Consider the following 16,065-nt stretch of genomic DNA (forward strand, 5'->3'; position numbering starts at 1 on the left):
GGTAGCTACAGTATTTAACTGTCTCCATTTATAGACAATTTGTGTAGACTGTGTAGACTGATGGAGGTCTAAATATTTTGAGATTGTTTTGTATCCCTTTTCAGCCTTATGGAGTGCAACATCTCTTGATCAGATATCTTTATAAGAGCATGGTTCAGAAGAGCTGATGCTTCCTAAGGACAGCAATCTTAAAATGTGTGAGTGTCTTAATATCAATCAAAGTTGCACTAAACCACACATTTAAACTCATTTTATTAATTGGCCTCCAGTTTGCCAGCTTCTGACAAAAAAGCTTTCAATAAAGTAATTAGTCCATGGGCTCACTTACATTTTCCTCCAGCACTGTGAATGTTTAACGGGTGTTTCCAAAAAGACACAAGAAACTGGAATTATTTATGTCTTGTGAGCTTATGCACATCGTGTTTGTTTATTGTCGTGACCTAGATGAGGATCAGATAACATTTTATGGCAAATCACTGTAGAAAACCAGTTCATTCCTAGGGTTTCACATACTTTTTCTTGCCACTGTATTTATTGGTATATAAAGACAGTTTAATCAAATTTGGAATTTTTTTTTTGTTTTGACTTTTTAGGCTTAAACCTGCCTACTCTGCCATTAAAGTATCCTGGAGAGGTGACGTCTTCAAACCCCAATCTCTCAGTATCGGGGTACCTCAAGGCTCAGTGCTCAGACTACTGCTTAATTCTATATACATGACATCATTGGGGTCTGTCATTCAGAAACATGGCTTTTCTTTTCACTGCTATGTGGATGACATGCAACTCCACTTGCCATTCCAGCCTGGCGAGTCCATTTCTTCAAATATTTATTGGGTTTTCGATTGCATTACAGAACAATTAAACTACTGCAACACATTACAGATAGAAGTAATAATAGTTCCACATGCACACACACACACACACACACACACATTCTGGTTTCCATGTTTTGTGGGGACATTCCATAGACATAATGCATTTTATACCGTACAAACTGTATATTCTATTCCCCTTACCTACCCCAGTCCCTAACCCCAACCATCACAGAAAACGGTCTGATACTTCACATTTTCAAGAAACATCATTCTGTTTGATTTATAAGCTTGTTTCCTCATGGGGACATCAAAATGCCCCCACAAGGTCACAAAACACTGGTATTCCTATCTTTGTGGGGACAATTGGTCCCCACAACATGATAATTACCAGGTACACACACACACACACACAAACTTGCACAATCCATATTTCAATGTATAATTCTGTAAAATTAAAATCAATGTAAAATTTTGTAACAGAAAAAAGTTACATTCCAGATTCTATAATGTTCATACATGGTTCCCAAAGATGAACAAACTCCTTCTGTTTTCCCTTAGTCTTTTCAGACAAAGGCATTCTAAAAGTTCCTTTATCCACTATTTCATAGTTGACAAACAATTTATAATATCTTTCTAAAACTTTTGAATCTTTGGACATTCCCATAAACAGTGAAGAATGGTTCCCTTATTATCCAAACATTTCATACACGTATCTGGAATGCTACCAAACATATGGTGAGGGTTTGACAGGAGTCATGTACGTCCTGATCAACCATTTATATTGGAGGAGCTTAAACCTTATATTTGTTGTTTGTGTTTGTGCCTTTATACAGGCCCCATTCCAATCTAATTCAGTTATATCTTCTTGTCATGTCATCTCTCCAAGCATTTAACATATCCATTGCTGAATCTTTAGAAGTACATATTAATAAATTATAATAAATAGAGAGTAGGTGTTTCCTTCCCATGTGCCCAAAGGAGACTTTTCAATTGTAGATACTGAGCTCGTTTACATGCACACTAATAATGCAATTATAATAGGATTTTGTCAATACTGCGATTATACTTTACCTCATGTAAACGCAATAATTCGATAAAAATAATGCGATTAAGCTCATAATCGCAGTAAATATAATCGCATTAAAAGAGGTGGCGTACGCCGTTTATAATCGCAGTATGCGTCCATGTAAACGCTTTAAACGCATTTATACCGCACTAACTGAAGTGCGCGTGTTTTTTGTCATGCACCCTTAGCCCAAATTCGTTTTAAACTTGACAATAGGAAGTTTTATGTGAACTCTGCCAACACGACTCGCTTTCAGCAGTCTGTCTTCATTCAGAAATAGCTCAAATAACACGACATCAGTGTATTAAACCATTAGGGGCATAATAATGCTAACGATAAATATATTAATGACCACATCATAATGATAACTTCATGCTAATTCGCTCAACCAGCGCGGCATTACCTAATATTGGATATTTCTTGTAATACAATTTTTTTGCAATTGTTTACATGTCACTGAATATGCGGTTCTTGTTGCATTTACACAGCGGGAAACCAGCAGATGTCCTCAACTCGCTGTGTTTCGCGTAACTAAACAATGAATGTAGTAGTGTGTATTAATATCTTACCTTTTGGCGTAGTCAGTGTGGTAGAAAAATCATTAAGTAGTGAATTTCACAGCAACTGCATCAGCACTGGATACCTGAGGTAATTTTATGTTATAGACCTCAGCAATGAATGAGTTTTACTGCATTTAAGTGCGGGTGCACTTCAAGTTAAAATAGATTTGATTGGCTGTCAATGGTTCATCGTTCATCATGTGCCAAAATCACTATCGTTATAGTTGTTGTGTGAACTCTGCTATTATCTTTAATATAAAAAGATTTTTAAAACTATATTTTTATAGTTATCGTTTTAATGTAAACGCCCTTTACAGGCACTGTCATATTTATATCCTTATCATGGCACCGGATAATGAAATACATCCATAACAATGTGATTGTCATTTAACGTAAGTAAATTAAAACAGTGGACCAAATACAGTATGTGAGTTCATCATTTGTGCTCTGCAATGGGCTATGTGTGAATAATCCGAAAATAAAAACTGCATGTAAACCGGAGTGAAGAGGTTAGCTCCAGTCATGTAAACATCTTACTGCGATTAAGTCCTTACTCGCATTATTGGAAATAATCGCATTAATGGTGTGCATGTAAACGAGCTGATTGTAAATGCTTTGGAGGAATTTGGTATTTTTAATTGATTGAAAGTAAGCAACACTCCATCTGTATACAAATCCACCAATCTCTGAATGCCTTTGGCATGCCATAGTTTAAACCCCCCATCTTTTTACAATGTGTGAATTGCTCATTACCCCAAATAGGGGTGAACTGCGAAAGTAATACAGTCCCTCATATGTTTTTATGTGCAGCATACCACACTTAAATCATGTGTTTAGAAAGAGATTTTTTTTCCGATGTTTTTTAAGTCTTTTTTTTAATCTGAAGAGTATAGATAACTATGTAAGGACAACTGTAGAACTGATTCTAGTGCTGGGCGATTTGGCCTAAAAATAAAATCTCCGATTTTATTTTTTTTTAATTCGACTTCCGATTTTTTCCGATCCCCCCCCCCCACTTATTAAGAAAAGCAATAAGTACAAACGGCAGACAACTTAAAGCAAATTTTGACAAATGTACAAGACAAGACAAATGTAACCCCCATTTTTTAGATGAATAATAAATAAATAAACACCCTCTTGGAATCAAAGTCCCAGCTGTGTTTTAAGTCACACTTTGTAGTCTAGAGACTAAAAGGAGACAAACATTAACCTTGAGAGTAGCACCATTTTTGAAAGCATTAAAAATACATTAAAATCTGAGTAAAACTAGACAGTGAATTTTTTCATTGTATCTAGCCCAAACAATGCAACAACATACAGGGATACATGGCATGAACATGCACTGCATTTACTCTTAGCAGAATAAAATATTTCAAACCAAAAACAGAAAAAATACTCTGTCTTTAATTGCACTTTGCATAGAATTTTAAATAACAACATAAAGTTTATGTCGGTTGTTGCTGAATAAAAGGACAGCTCCTCCAGTTCTCTGCTGACTTTCGCTCATGTGATGTTGTACAGCTGGGGCAAGGCGACTTCACTGAAGTACTTGCGGCTGGGTAGCTCGTATCTGGGGTCTAAGGTTTTAATCAAATTAATAAACCCCGTCTTCTCTACGGTATATATGGGTACCATGTCTTTGGCTATGTACAAAGCGACCGCTTCAGTGATTGTTCTCCACCGTGCCCCTTTCCTCTCATATGCGGTGCCTTTTGCAAAGGATTCCGCTACAGTTAGCTGTTTTTTAGCAGTTTGTCGGTCGCTGGGGTTTTGTTCGTCACGGAGAGACTGGCATTTTTCATATTCGGCTGGATGTCTCTGTTTCAGGTGTTGGAATAGGTTTGTGGTGCTGCTGCCTTTGACTGCAATGGGCTTTAGGCAAATGTTGCAGCGCGGGGTCTCTTGCTCCACGTCTGTCGCAGCAAACCCATACCAGTTCCAAACAACAGATGATTTTATTCCTCTCTTTGGAACAAACTTCCCACTCTCGCCGTTAGCCATGTTGTCGCTTGCTGTTGCCGTTTCGTGTGTTTGTGCTATGATGATGATGTTGTCGCTTGCTGATGCTGTTTCACGTGTGCTATGATGTTGTTGATGTTGCTATAATAACGCTACGGAAGCCCCGGGCAGCCAAAAATGCGCCATTACAAAAAATCGAATTACTTATTTTTTAAATCGCCCACAACAAAAAATTCGAATTAATTCATTAAATCGATTTTTCGCCCAGGCCTAACTGATTCTTGTTCAATTCTCACCCAGGATAGGGGTAAGTACAAAAATAATGAGTAGCTGATGTCAACTGGGCTGCTATATAATACCATTTGAGATTTGGAAACTGAAGCCCCCCTCTCTCATAAGGCTGAAATAGTAATTTTATGTGAAGTCTAGCTTTTTTATTGTTCCAGATGAACTGGCTGAACACGTAATGGCAGGGGAAGTGTCTGGAAAAATACAGAAATTTAGGTAAAATTGATTTTTTCATTTATTCATCCTATCATGGATATTGGTAAATTAGACCATTAATTTAATTATTTGGTGACTTCATCTACCAAAGGATTGTAGTTTTTTGGGATTATATTATTGGGTTCTGGGGTGGTTTTAACACCTAGGTATCTAAAACCCTCAGTAGTTGTTGTAAATGGTGTTGATATGGTGGGGTTTGCCCTCTCTTCCTCATTTAGAAACATTAATACAGATTTTGTATTATTAATTTTGTATCCAGATAATTTTCCAAAGTCTTCTAATAATCTTGTCAGATTCAAAATACTGTTCTTGAAAAATGGGATGTCATCTGCAAATAAAGAAATTAGATGGTCTCTTCTACCAATTCTAATGCCTGATATTCCCGCATGTGAACTGACCCCTACAGCCAAAGGTTCTATTGCTAATGTTAAAAGTAGTGGTGGAAAGGACATGAAATGTTGTTATTAGTTAAAATTTGTGCTTAAGGATTTGTATATAATAGGCGAATCCATTGGAGAAATGATTTACCCAGTCCATATGATTTACCCAGTCCATGTCAAATGCCTGCCATGCATCTAAAGTTAACATTGCTGTATCTTTAGTGTTGTGTTTCTCATATCATTTATTTAGGACCCGTCTGATATTATGATAACCTTGTCCATTTCTATAAAACCTTGTAGGTAATCTGTTATCAATTTTTGAAAATATTTATCTCCTGGCCAGAGCCTTACATAGTATCTTGGTGTCACATCCCATGAGACTAATTTCCCTATAGGAAGAACATTCCGTTGGGGATTTATTTGGTTTTAATAAAAGAGTTATAGTAGCTACTCTCAATGAATTTGGAAGTACACCCAGGTCATATAATTTATTATACATGTCTAGAAGTGGCTGTACTAATTTCCTTTTAACCCTCTGGGGTCTAAGGGGTTTTTAGGGCCCTGGGGAAGTTTTGACATGCACTGACATTTGTGCTTTTTTCAGTTGCTTAAAAACATATTAATGGCAAAAGTCTCATAACACTGCGTTCAGCACAAACTGGGCTACAATATTATATGATCAACATGTATGTACATGTTTGTATTTTTGAGAGAAAAATGTTTATGCGTGGTTTTTGAAAAAGCTAAATTTTTAAGTCACTGATATAAGTCCACAAAACTCATTCTAAACATGTTTTCCCAAGACTTTTCAAAATATGATCTAGTAGTCTAGAGTTTTTTTTTTCAAAATGATGTGAAAATCATCCGGCCGGCTCATTAACCTAAAACAATATATTGATTTACAATTTCTAAGACACATTTGCTTGGAAAAGGCTGTATGCGTGGCGGGAAAGCTCCTGAATAATCAGTGATTGACAGCTGGAGAACAAAAGAGTTGAATAATGAGCCACATAATGAGCCTTGTGGGGATGTTCAACAGGAATGTAACTTTCTCTGTAGTAAAACCATGATAAGGTTTACTTGGGAATTTATAACAAAAAATATATATATAATGTGTGTATAGAAATATTTTCTATTAATTTCACATGTATACCTTTAAAAACCATAGTAATCATAGTAAAGGTACTGTTTTGGCCATCGTAAAAATGAACACGGTAGTGTTTGGTTGGCCAGCGAGAGTTTTACTTTTGTGCAGTTAAACAGCTCAAAATAAAAACTGCCTATCGTTGTCTGGACTCTTATTTGTGTTTTTGTAATCATTATAGTAGAAACACACAGAGGTGGAAAGAGTAATAAAATATTGTACTCAAGTAAAAGTAAAGTTACTTTAATAATATTTTACTTAAGTAAAAGTAAAGTTACTTGTCTAAAAATCTACTCAAGTAAAAGTAAAAAGTAAGTCATTTTAACTTTACTCAGAGTAAAAGTTACTTTTTTACAGCGGGTAGAGGTGGAGGATTCTAGTATAGTTCAAAAACGACAAGGGAATATACATCTCAAACTAGTTGTTTTTAATTGTAGGAACATCTTTACAATTAAAGTGCAATAACAAAAAATTAATAAAATAAAAAGCTTTTTTAAACTAAGAAACATTTATGGAATTGTTTAATGATTTTTACATTTGAGTTATGCACTTTTGGAAATGGTCAGCAGCTAGTAAATACAATCACTATAGTAAGGTTGTAATTGATGCATTGCTGGTAACATACATTATTTTATTAAGCTATATACCTAGTTTAAATGAGCATATAATGAGATTAGTGCCATGTCATACTTTTGACACGTTTATTGTCTTCTAAAATCCCTGACCTGGATACCTGATGTCAGGCCTTTATTCTCTCTCTCTCTCTCTCTCTCTCTCTCTCTCTCTCTCTCTCACTCTCTCTCTCTCTCTCTCTCTCTAATGTCTAAACACAAGCGCATTCTCGAGGACGTTCTTAAGTTGTGTTTGACTTGACGCGAAGCTGCTAGACCTCGGAAGATAATGCGCATGGTATTAAAAACGCGTCGTGCAAATGAGCGGTAAAACCCCGGTCGGCAATTTCGTGCATGAATCCTACCTTTCATAGGAATGAAACACTCGCTTCGCGTCAGTGGAAAGTGGTCACTTAAATATGACCAGTGGTTTCTTTCATAAGATTTGAACTGAGGCGAGTCTGCATTAGCGCGCGCCTGTTTGTCCGTCTCCATGGTTCTTTTTGCGCGTTCCCCCACCCATCAATCATCCGTTGCGTGTCTTTATCAAATTGCTTTTTTACAATATTTTTTTTACTCAGTAATGGATATGATTTAAAATGTAGCCAAGTACAATACTTTAAAAGTACACAAAAAAACTACTCAGTTACAGTAACGTGAGTAAATGTAATTCGTTACTTTCCACCTCTGGAAACACAACAAGGGACAAGCGTATAAAAACTTATCAAAGTTTGTTTACAGCCGCCGCCATTACCTCACGTGTTGATCATGAAAGCAGTATTTGTGCACACGCGAGTGATCCTGTGTTTAATAAACTTGCTGTGCGGAGATATGCGCTTAGACACAACTAAATAAGGATTGTATTGTTTGCAATCGCGTATTTTATAAGAATACCAATGGAGAGACTGGATTGTGAATTACGTATCCATTGACTGCAGGAGGCACGAGTTATGCATATGGATGTTTCTGCTCGTTCACTTCAATGGCGCGGGGGTGTGGCGATCTCATCTCATTACAGATAATTAGGAAACAGGAGAGAGACGGTACTTCTCCTCCTTCTCACAGTTTACACAGAATGACAATACATGTTTTCGATCTCACTTACATCATTTAAAAGCTGACATTCCAAGCATTATGTAGACATTTATCTTTGTTTCTATGACAAGTATACAAGTATGAAGTATTCGTTAAGTTACAGTTTATTTTTCTGACGCGTTTGAGAAAGGACTTCACTGAGGGAGAGAGAACAAAACGCGCATCATGTTTATTTTCTTAATTTTGCGAAAAGCACAACATTCTGTTTTTATTGGGAGAGGACAGAAAAAAACTAGACACTTCAACATTTTAAATGATGTATAAATCATATCTGTATGTCCAAAATCAGCAGAGTTATCTCAGTCTCTTTGCGGAGTGAATGAAAAATAAAGAGAAAATAAAGAGCCCGCGCCGCAGTCGACCCCAGAGTGTTAAATTCTTTATAAAATTCTATTTGGAGCCCATCTGGCCCATGTGCTTTACCACTATTCATATCTCCTATAGCATCTATAATGCCTTTTATTGTTATAGTGGATTATCAACTATTGCTTTATCTTCCTCTGATAATGTCTGAAATTGTAATTGGTCAAGAAAAGTATTCTGATTCCCTTCATTTCCATTGTATTCAGATTTATAGAGCAGCTCATAAAACTCTCTAAAGTTATCATTTATGGATTGTCCTTTAAGCCTGTGTTTTCTTAATTCGTCAGGCACCGGTTTATCTGCTTTTTAACCTTGGTCATAAAAAACCTTGGTTTTCAAACCCATGGTTATTTTGTTGTTACCATGTTTTTATTTTATTTTTAACTGTAAGAGAGTAAAAGCTGCGAACATCACACACAGTTTTTATTCAATTAAATATCCCGTGTGTCTCAATCAGCTCCCTTGTTTAGTAGTCAGGGCACTGATCAGGGAGTCGGACATTTTAAGGGCTGTCTCAATCGCAAAATCTGTCCAGTGCACTGGAACGTCCATTCCCTAAAAATTCCCATAATGCAACGCAAAAACCAGTGAGCATCGATGGTCCCTATGTTCCCTTACCGAATCACGTGACCTTTTCTAAAGCTCGCCAACCGAACATCACGTGATCCAACTCAATAAACTTTATGAAATGTGACGGAACTTTTATAAAGACAAACGTTTGTTTTAGTTTTAAATATAAACACACATCGCTACACAGTAAGGAACCACAATCTACTCATTATTTAAAATAATAGTATTTATTTAAAATTGTAAAAAAAATTATACATTTAAAACACAATTATATTCCTCCAATTTTATGCACGGATATGTAAGAGAATAATAACATCGTTTTTCACAATGTACTGTTTAAAATTAAGTCAGAGATATGTTGGTTTTTATCGGTTGTTGATAAGTGACCAACAGCTGTGAATGATCACAACGCGCTTAAGCAGCCACGTGACAGAAAAATAAGTGAACATTGTCCCAATGTCAAGTGAGCTAGGGTCCTTACCAGTGCCCGAGCCTGTGTACACGATAGACTGATTCACGGCCTCGGGAGCTAGGGAACGAATTGAGACACAGGGATCATCCACAAGGCTATGTTCGATTTTGTCATGGTTCACTTTAATGCAGGAATTCACTGAGAAAAAACATTTATAAACAAAATACAAAAAACGTGTGATCTAAGCTACTGATTTACTCATATCATTTACATTCAAAGAATTAACTAACTCATTCGACATATTTAACTTAATCTTGCCAAATTGCTTGTGACTTTAACACTTACCTTAATGTGTTTGCGCGAGTTGGATGAGGAGTTATTTTTAGGATATTTCCTCATTCTTGGAAAGGCAGAGCTTGCAGCTCATCATGATGCTTTGCCCCTTTTTGCTTTGGTAGCTGATTATTTGAGAAAGACAAGGCCAGGATGCTCATCACCACCACTAGAGCTATCGGTCTCATCTGCAGCTGTAGCCATTTCACTGTTTTTTCCATTGAATCCACTCAAAGTGGCGCCAGATCGTATATTTATTTTGAAAAACACACCTTTTCATTGGCTGACGCATTTATTGGCTAATAAATCTTACTGCACATTATAGTTTTAAAACAGACATGGATAATTTTTGTACTTTTGGGAAAAAATAAATGTAGCGAAGTTGAATACATCATTTTTAATGACTAAAAGTAAAAGTATCCCAATGTAATTCACTCAAAAAGTAGAAAAAAATTAACTAAAGTACTATAACGAAAGTATTTGTAACTAGTTACTTTCCACCCCTGCTCCCGGTACACAAGTTCCTTCTCTTGGAAATTTAAAAAGTGAGCAAGCACCGCTCTGTTTTGATTTGGTTTCCTCGTGGACAGTGTGTGATGAACCCGCTCCAATATGAATGATTTTTCTGGTGGTAGTCTCACCCATCTTGGCAGCATATCAGTAATAAAGTTAAGGATAGTTTATTTTCCCTCTATTGCCTCTTTTAGGCCAAACATGCACAAGTTCTTTCTCCTTCCCCTTTCACGGGGTGACGAAGAGGTGAAAGGACGAAAACGAAAAGGAAAAATGAAAGCGGAACAATTTTTTATAGAGGCTGTTTTCCCGCCGGACCCATGTCTGTGAAACACCTGGCCGGTTCCAGCCGCTCCGACGGGGATTTTGATGAGGCAATGGGCGTCTGGTGTGCAGACAGCGTGGCGATCAGTGATTGGGGCACACAGGTGGAAGAGGGCTTATAAAAGCAACCCATTGAAAAGAACACGAGGAGAGAGCAGTGAGTTTTGAAAGACACTGAAGCGGCTAGCGTGGGGGGGAGAGAGAAAAGGGAGAGCGAGAGAGAGCACAGAAAGGGCGGAAGTGTGGCAGAAAATCGGCTGGAGAGAGGAAGAGTAGTCGCTGCTACAACGAAGGATTTATGAGAGATGAAGAACGGACGTGGACATACGCATTGGGAATGAGCTAAGTGCCCTGGTTATCGTATATATTGTTCCTCCAAGCTTGGGTTTCCCTTGTAGATGTGAGGATTGGATGCTTGTGGATATGAAGCTAAATCCTGTGCATGTTTGAACACTTCATATCTGTATGTTGGCAGCGACCCTTTTCATTTGATGTGTTTGAACTTTTATCTCCCCCTAAAGCTAGAAGTGCTGTTCCATACATTTTTGTGTGCTTGTCCCCTCTTTCCCCCAAGCTGTTGTGGGTCACTTCAGTGTGTGCTGTGTGGATAACTACACGTGTGGACTGCTGTGGATTGGTTCGACTATTATTGGAGTGTGTGGAGCACCTGCCCTGCCGATGTCCATGCCCCTGGCCGTGAGTACTGTTGAAGTGGCAAAGTGAAGCATCGTCTTGACTAGTATTGGATTATTTATATATGTTGCAGGATTGGACGAGACTGTGTTGCAAGTCTCCCTACTCACCTTTGCCTACCTGGAAAGGAATACCCCTTGAAATACTTACCACTGCCTGTCTGTAAAGAAAATCCCCTACTGAATACTCACCGCTGCTGCTGCCGGCAGAAGAAAGTCCCCTTTTTATGAGCTACTTGCCATTTATTCGTCGTGCCTGGTCTGGAGGAGAGAGGCCGAGAGGAGAACTTTTACATGCAAGGAACTATTTTAACTAATTTAATAAAATCTCAATTTGTTACATTTTTAATTACTAGTGTCTGTCTGTCCTTTGGGGCCTCTGGGAACTCCTCAGGGTGGTCCAGGATAAAGGGGCGGGGTCCAAGGCTCCTGGCCCACCCCGACCTGTGACATGTTCTACAGGGTGTCTGTTTTGGCCTCAAGGAAAGTGACTCGTTTGGTAACTGATTCCAAAGCTGTCTCCAGTGCCCTCTCTGTCTGGTCAATGCGAGTTTCGGCTTCTTCCACACAAGCTGTATTAGTCATGACGTCTTGTTTTATCTCTGTTACTTTACCTTCAAGTGTAGCCAAAGCATTCACCATTCCGGTCAGTTTTGTGTCAATATTATCCAGCTTCGATCCAAAGTCCAACCAACCGTAATGATTTTAGCTCACTTAGCACCTCCGTTATGTTAGCCATATTAGCAACATGCTTTGTTTTACAGTTTTACAAAGCATGTTGGCAGCACTGCCCGCTCTTGTAGATTCATCCTCTACAACATTAGGAAAATTAGACCTTTCCTATCTGAACATGCTACACAAGTCCTAGTCCAGCTGGCTCTTGTCCTGTCCAGACTGAACTATTACAATGTGTTACTGGCCGGACTCCCAGCCTGCACAATCAAACCCCTACAGTTGATTGAAAATACTGCAGCAAGAGTGGTCTTTAATCAGCCAAAGAGGGTGCACCTCACTCCTCTGTTTGTCAGGTTACACTGGCTTCCTATAGCAGCTTGCATCAAATTCAAAGCTCTGCTCCTGGCCTTTAAAACCACCACCGGGTTAGTACCCCCTTGACCTTTAATCGCTTATACAGACGTATGTACCTTCTAGATACCTGAGCTCTGCCACAGAGCGACGCCTTGTGGTGCCATCCTAAAGAGAAAAATACATATTGCGTACCTTCTCTCGTTCTGTTCATCATCTGTGGAATGATCTGTCAGCTGACTATGTAGCAGTCTTTATGAATCGGCTAAAAACCCATCTCTTCTGCCAACACCTGACTTGTTAATATCTTTTCTTCTTTTTTCTATCTTTATCTTTCCATTCTCTGTCAAAAAAATACTAACCCTTGGCTATGTATGCTTAATGAGACTAGTTCTAGTGCACTTATGTATTGCTGTTCTTGGGTTGTTATAATTGCTTCTATTGTTACCTCAGGGGTCTTCAACGTGTTTGGAGACGCGAACCACTTAGATGAGAGTGGCATGAAGCAGGGACCACCTGATACTGTATGTGTAAAATAGAGATATTTAAGTAATCAGTAAGGTACGAGAGGCTGTTTTTTCGTAGTAGGCACAAACAGAATCAAGGACTTATAAATAAATAGAAACAAATCATATTGTCACACAGCTGTTATTGTACATGCATAATTTTCTGTGTGTATTTTTTTGTTAAATTAGATTTAGTTTAATTATTATTTTAAGGTATTTGCAGTGTAATACATTTTCATTTTACTGTGAGATGGGCAATTACACATTTACCAGAACCTGGGCTTTCAGTTTATAAAGATGACTGATCATGGTGAATGGCACAACGACTCTCTATTCTGGTGGGGGTAGAGGTTGTGCTGCTTTGTAATTCTGAGGTCCGTTGCCTTTCATGTGGATCATTATTGTCACGAGTTTGAGTAATGCAGGTTTATTTTCCGCAAAGGATCATATCAGACTCAGGAGAACAACATGCAATGAGTCCGCAGCATCTCTTTGGGGCAACTTTTTGAGATGCGGATTTCAACCGTACTATGAATCTTGAACAAAGCACCACCACGGCGCACGTTTCATTGATTTTTAAATGCAGACGCGGTGTGGTGTCATTTGCCTATTGAATTAGTGCTTTAGCAATTACAAATCTGAACAGTGTGAAACAGACGTCCAAGACGTCCATTTAGAAATGTAGATGAGATAACACACACTGATTCTAAAATAACATTCTGAAACAATGACACACGTGCCTTTATAATGTACCTGTATTGTGATGCTTTTTCTGTCGATACTGCTGGTTTCTAAGTGGACATTTATAATCTTCAAATATAATTCATAATTTTGATCAGCTGGCTAACCTGGCACTGAACATTCACCTTTAAGCCTATCCGGCTGCGCAAGTGCGCAACTTAAAGGGGACATGTTACGTTTTGCACATATATTTTACGTTTTTAGCAAAAATTGCTTGTGATTAAACATCATTTGGCAGACCCCCAGTTGAAGACCCATGTGTTACCTCATTTGTAAGTCTCTTTGGACAAAAGCGTCTGCTAAATGACTAAATGTAAATATTATTCTGATTTATTGTTACAGGTTTGAAGATGGTTCTAATGAAGAAAACACACAATGGAATGAGCAAACTGAACTCAGAGGTGCAGTTAGGTCTGCCTCACACCCAGACCTGTGTGTCGTGGGTCAAGGTTTACAGTGGAAATAAAAGAAATGCAGAAGTATGTTGGATTATGAATTACAAAGCTATTCCTAAAAGCCCTTCTCATTATCACTAAAGTCATTTTTTATTTTTTGAGATGCAGGGCTAGTTGTGTGTTTGCTGTAAATGCCATATTATGTGGTCTTATCAGCTAAGATTTTTCAGATATAAATATTACTTACTATCCATTTATATTTTTATCTCTTAATAAAAATGCATGACAGATCATTGACTTTTACTTGTCTTTCTTTATCATTTTTGTATTTAAAAAAATCTGTATTTTTGAGAACTAATATAATTATGCATTGTTCCAAGGATTTCAGGTTCACAGTCAATTATGGTCCATTATTTACACGTACACGAGGGTCAGTGTACAGTGTGCGTGACACAATTTTTCGTCATCAGAAGAGTCACAATCAGAAGAGTGCATGCGTACTACTACTATACACGCACCGTTGGATTTTTGATACCCCAAATACATTGTATGCATATGTGGCAGAGCGGTATAGCTTTGTAATAAAAGTACAAATTTGATATTAAAATTCCAACTACGCCACCCTGGGACTTGCACCCAGGGAAATGTTCTTTACACCCAGAAGGGCGGTAAAGCACTGCAAACACAAAAACAAAACAACTGCAAAATTAGAGTTAAATAGAAAGAAACAATTAAACAACAGGGCTGAGGTTCCCAACAGGAGAAAGGGTCTCTAAATCACGCCTTGGGTTCACGGAGGCACACACATACCCCACTGTGCACTCAAATTAAATAAACCACACATAATTTAACTAAAGAAAAGAAAGGATTCAATAACTAGTCACATTGAATCCTATCCAGAAAGACAAATAAGCAATAACAATAGAAAAATAATCACACAAAAAGAAGACTCAGTACATAAAAGCAAAACAAAACCAATGGAAGGCTACTCACCCCCCCCCCACACCTCTAATTTAGTAGAAGTAGGGCGATACACAACTAAACCAGACAGTAGCCTATGCAGTCCTCATTAAGTTACGTGGTAAAGACACTGGCGCTGTTACGACTTTACAAACGGCAGGGCACGAAGCGGAAACCGCAGTAAAATAACAGCAGAGAACAAAAATAAACAACCATGGCATTACCAAATCGCAACAGTGGCCTTACAATAATAATTTCATGGTAAACAACACTTACCAAACAAGGATATAAATTATGCACATAACCTTCTACAGGCACAGGTTCAGCACAGCCAGTACAGGAGACCACACATACACACATGTTACGTGTTGGCCCAAAATGCTACCCCACCCACTCTATATAACAGTGTGCTTAACAAACATACCTGAAGGTGAACAGTTGTAGCATCCACTTAAAGGAGTAGTTCACTTTAAAGATGGGGCCCATTGACTTACCATAGTATTTTTATTTCCTACTATGAAAAGTCAATGGGCACCATCTTTAAAGTGGACTACTCCTTTAAGCAGCGCAACCAGGGCACCACACAAAGGGCAAAAGACACACTGAAAGCAACAACCGAGATGTTTTAAATCCCAGCACAGATAGTACAAACTGTTAGCGAAAACACATTAACAACGCTTACCTGCCACTATTGTCAACACACACACCAAGAGGAACATCGGACTTGACGTGTCACAGGCTGCAGCCAATCAATGCTTAAAAAAGGGGCTGCCCCTCCGTGATAGGTGATTTCAGATGTCACTCACTGCTCACCTAATCCGTTTACAGGTAGGTCACATATGCGGCTACAGGGAAATGTAGTATGTAGCCCAGGAGATGCATTGCATTTTGTCGCAATGTTCATGTTCAATAAACTATACTTTGCATGGATCTGCATTTGAATATTCGCATATGTTTGTGTACATACTATACTCCTGGCTTTATTAAGTCATTATTACAATGTCATTGTTACTGTAACAAATTTATTATTTGACCAATCACAGAGTCTGCAGAAAGCTCATCCAATTTTCTGAAATGGTTGAAAATAAATTGTATT

The 16,065-nt window shown here is 38.1% G+C and overlaps 1 protein-coding gene across 1 annotated transcript in view; it reads left to right on the forward strand.

Annotated features, from left to right (window-relative positions):
* Positions 1-14,402, forward strand: part of LOC141365294 (photoreceptor cilium actin regulator-like) — a 30,700-nt gene extending 16,298 nt beyond the window's left edge. The window contains 1 exon segment of the mRNA XM_073869488.1: positions 13,957-14,402. Coding sequence (XP_073725589.1) covers positions 13,957-14,080 — 124 coding nt within the window. The 3' untranslated portion in view covers positions 14,081-14,402.
* The last annotated feature ends 1,663 nt before the right edge of the window (positions 14,403-16,065 follow it).

Source organism: Misgurnus anguillicaudatus, chromosome 7 (genome assembly GCF_027580225.2).
Source record: "Misgurnus anguillicaudatus chromosome 7, ASM2758022v2, whole genome shotgun sequence".
In the NCBI taxonomy this organism is placed as follows: Eukaryota; Metazoa; Chordata; class Actinopteri; order Cypriniformes; family Cobitidae; genus Misgurnus; species Misgurnus anguillicaudatus.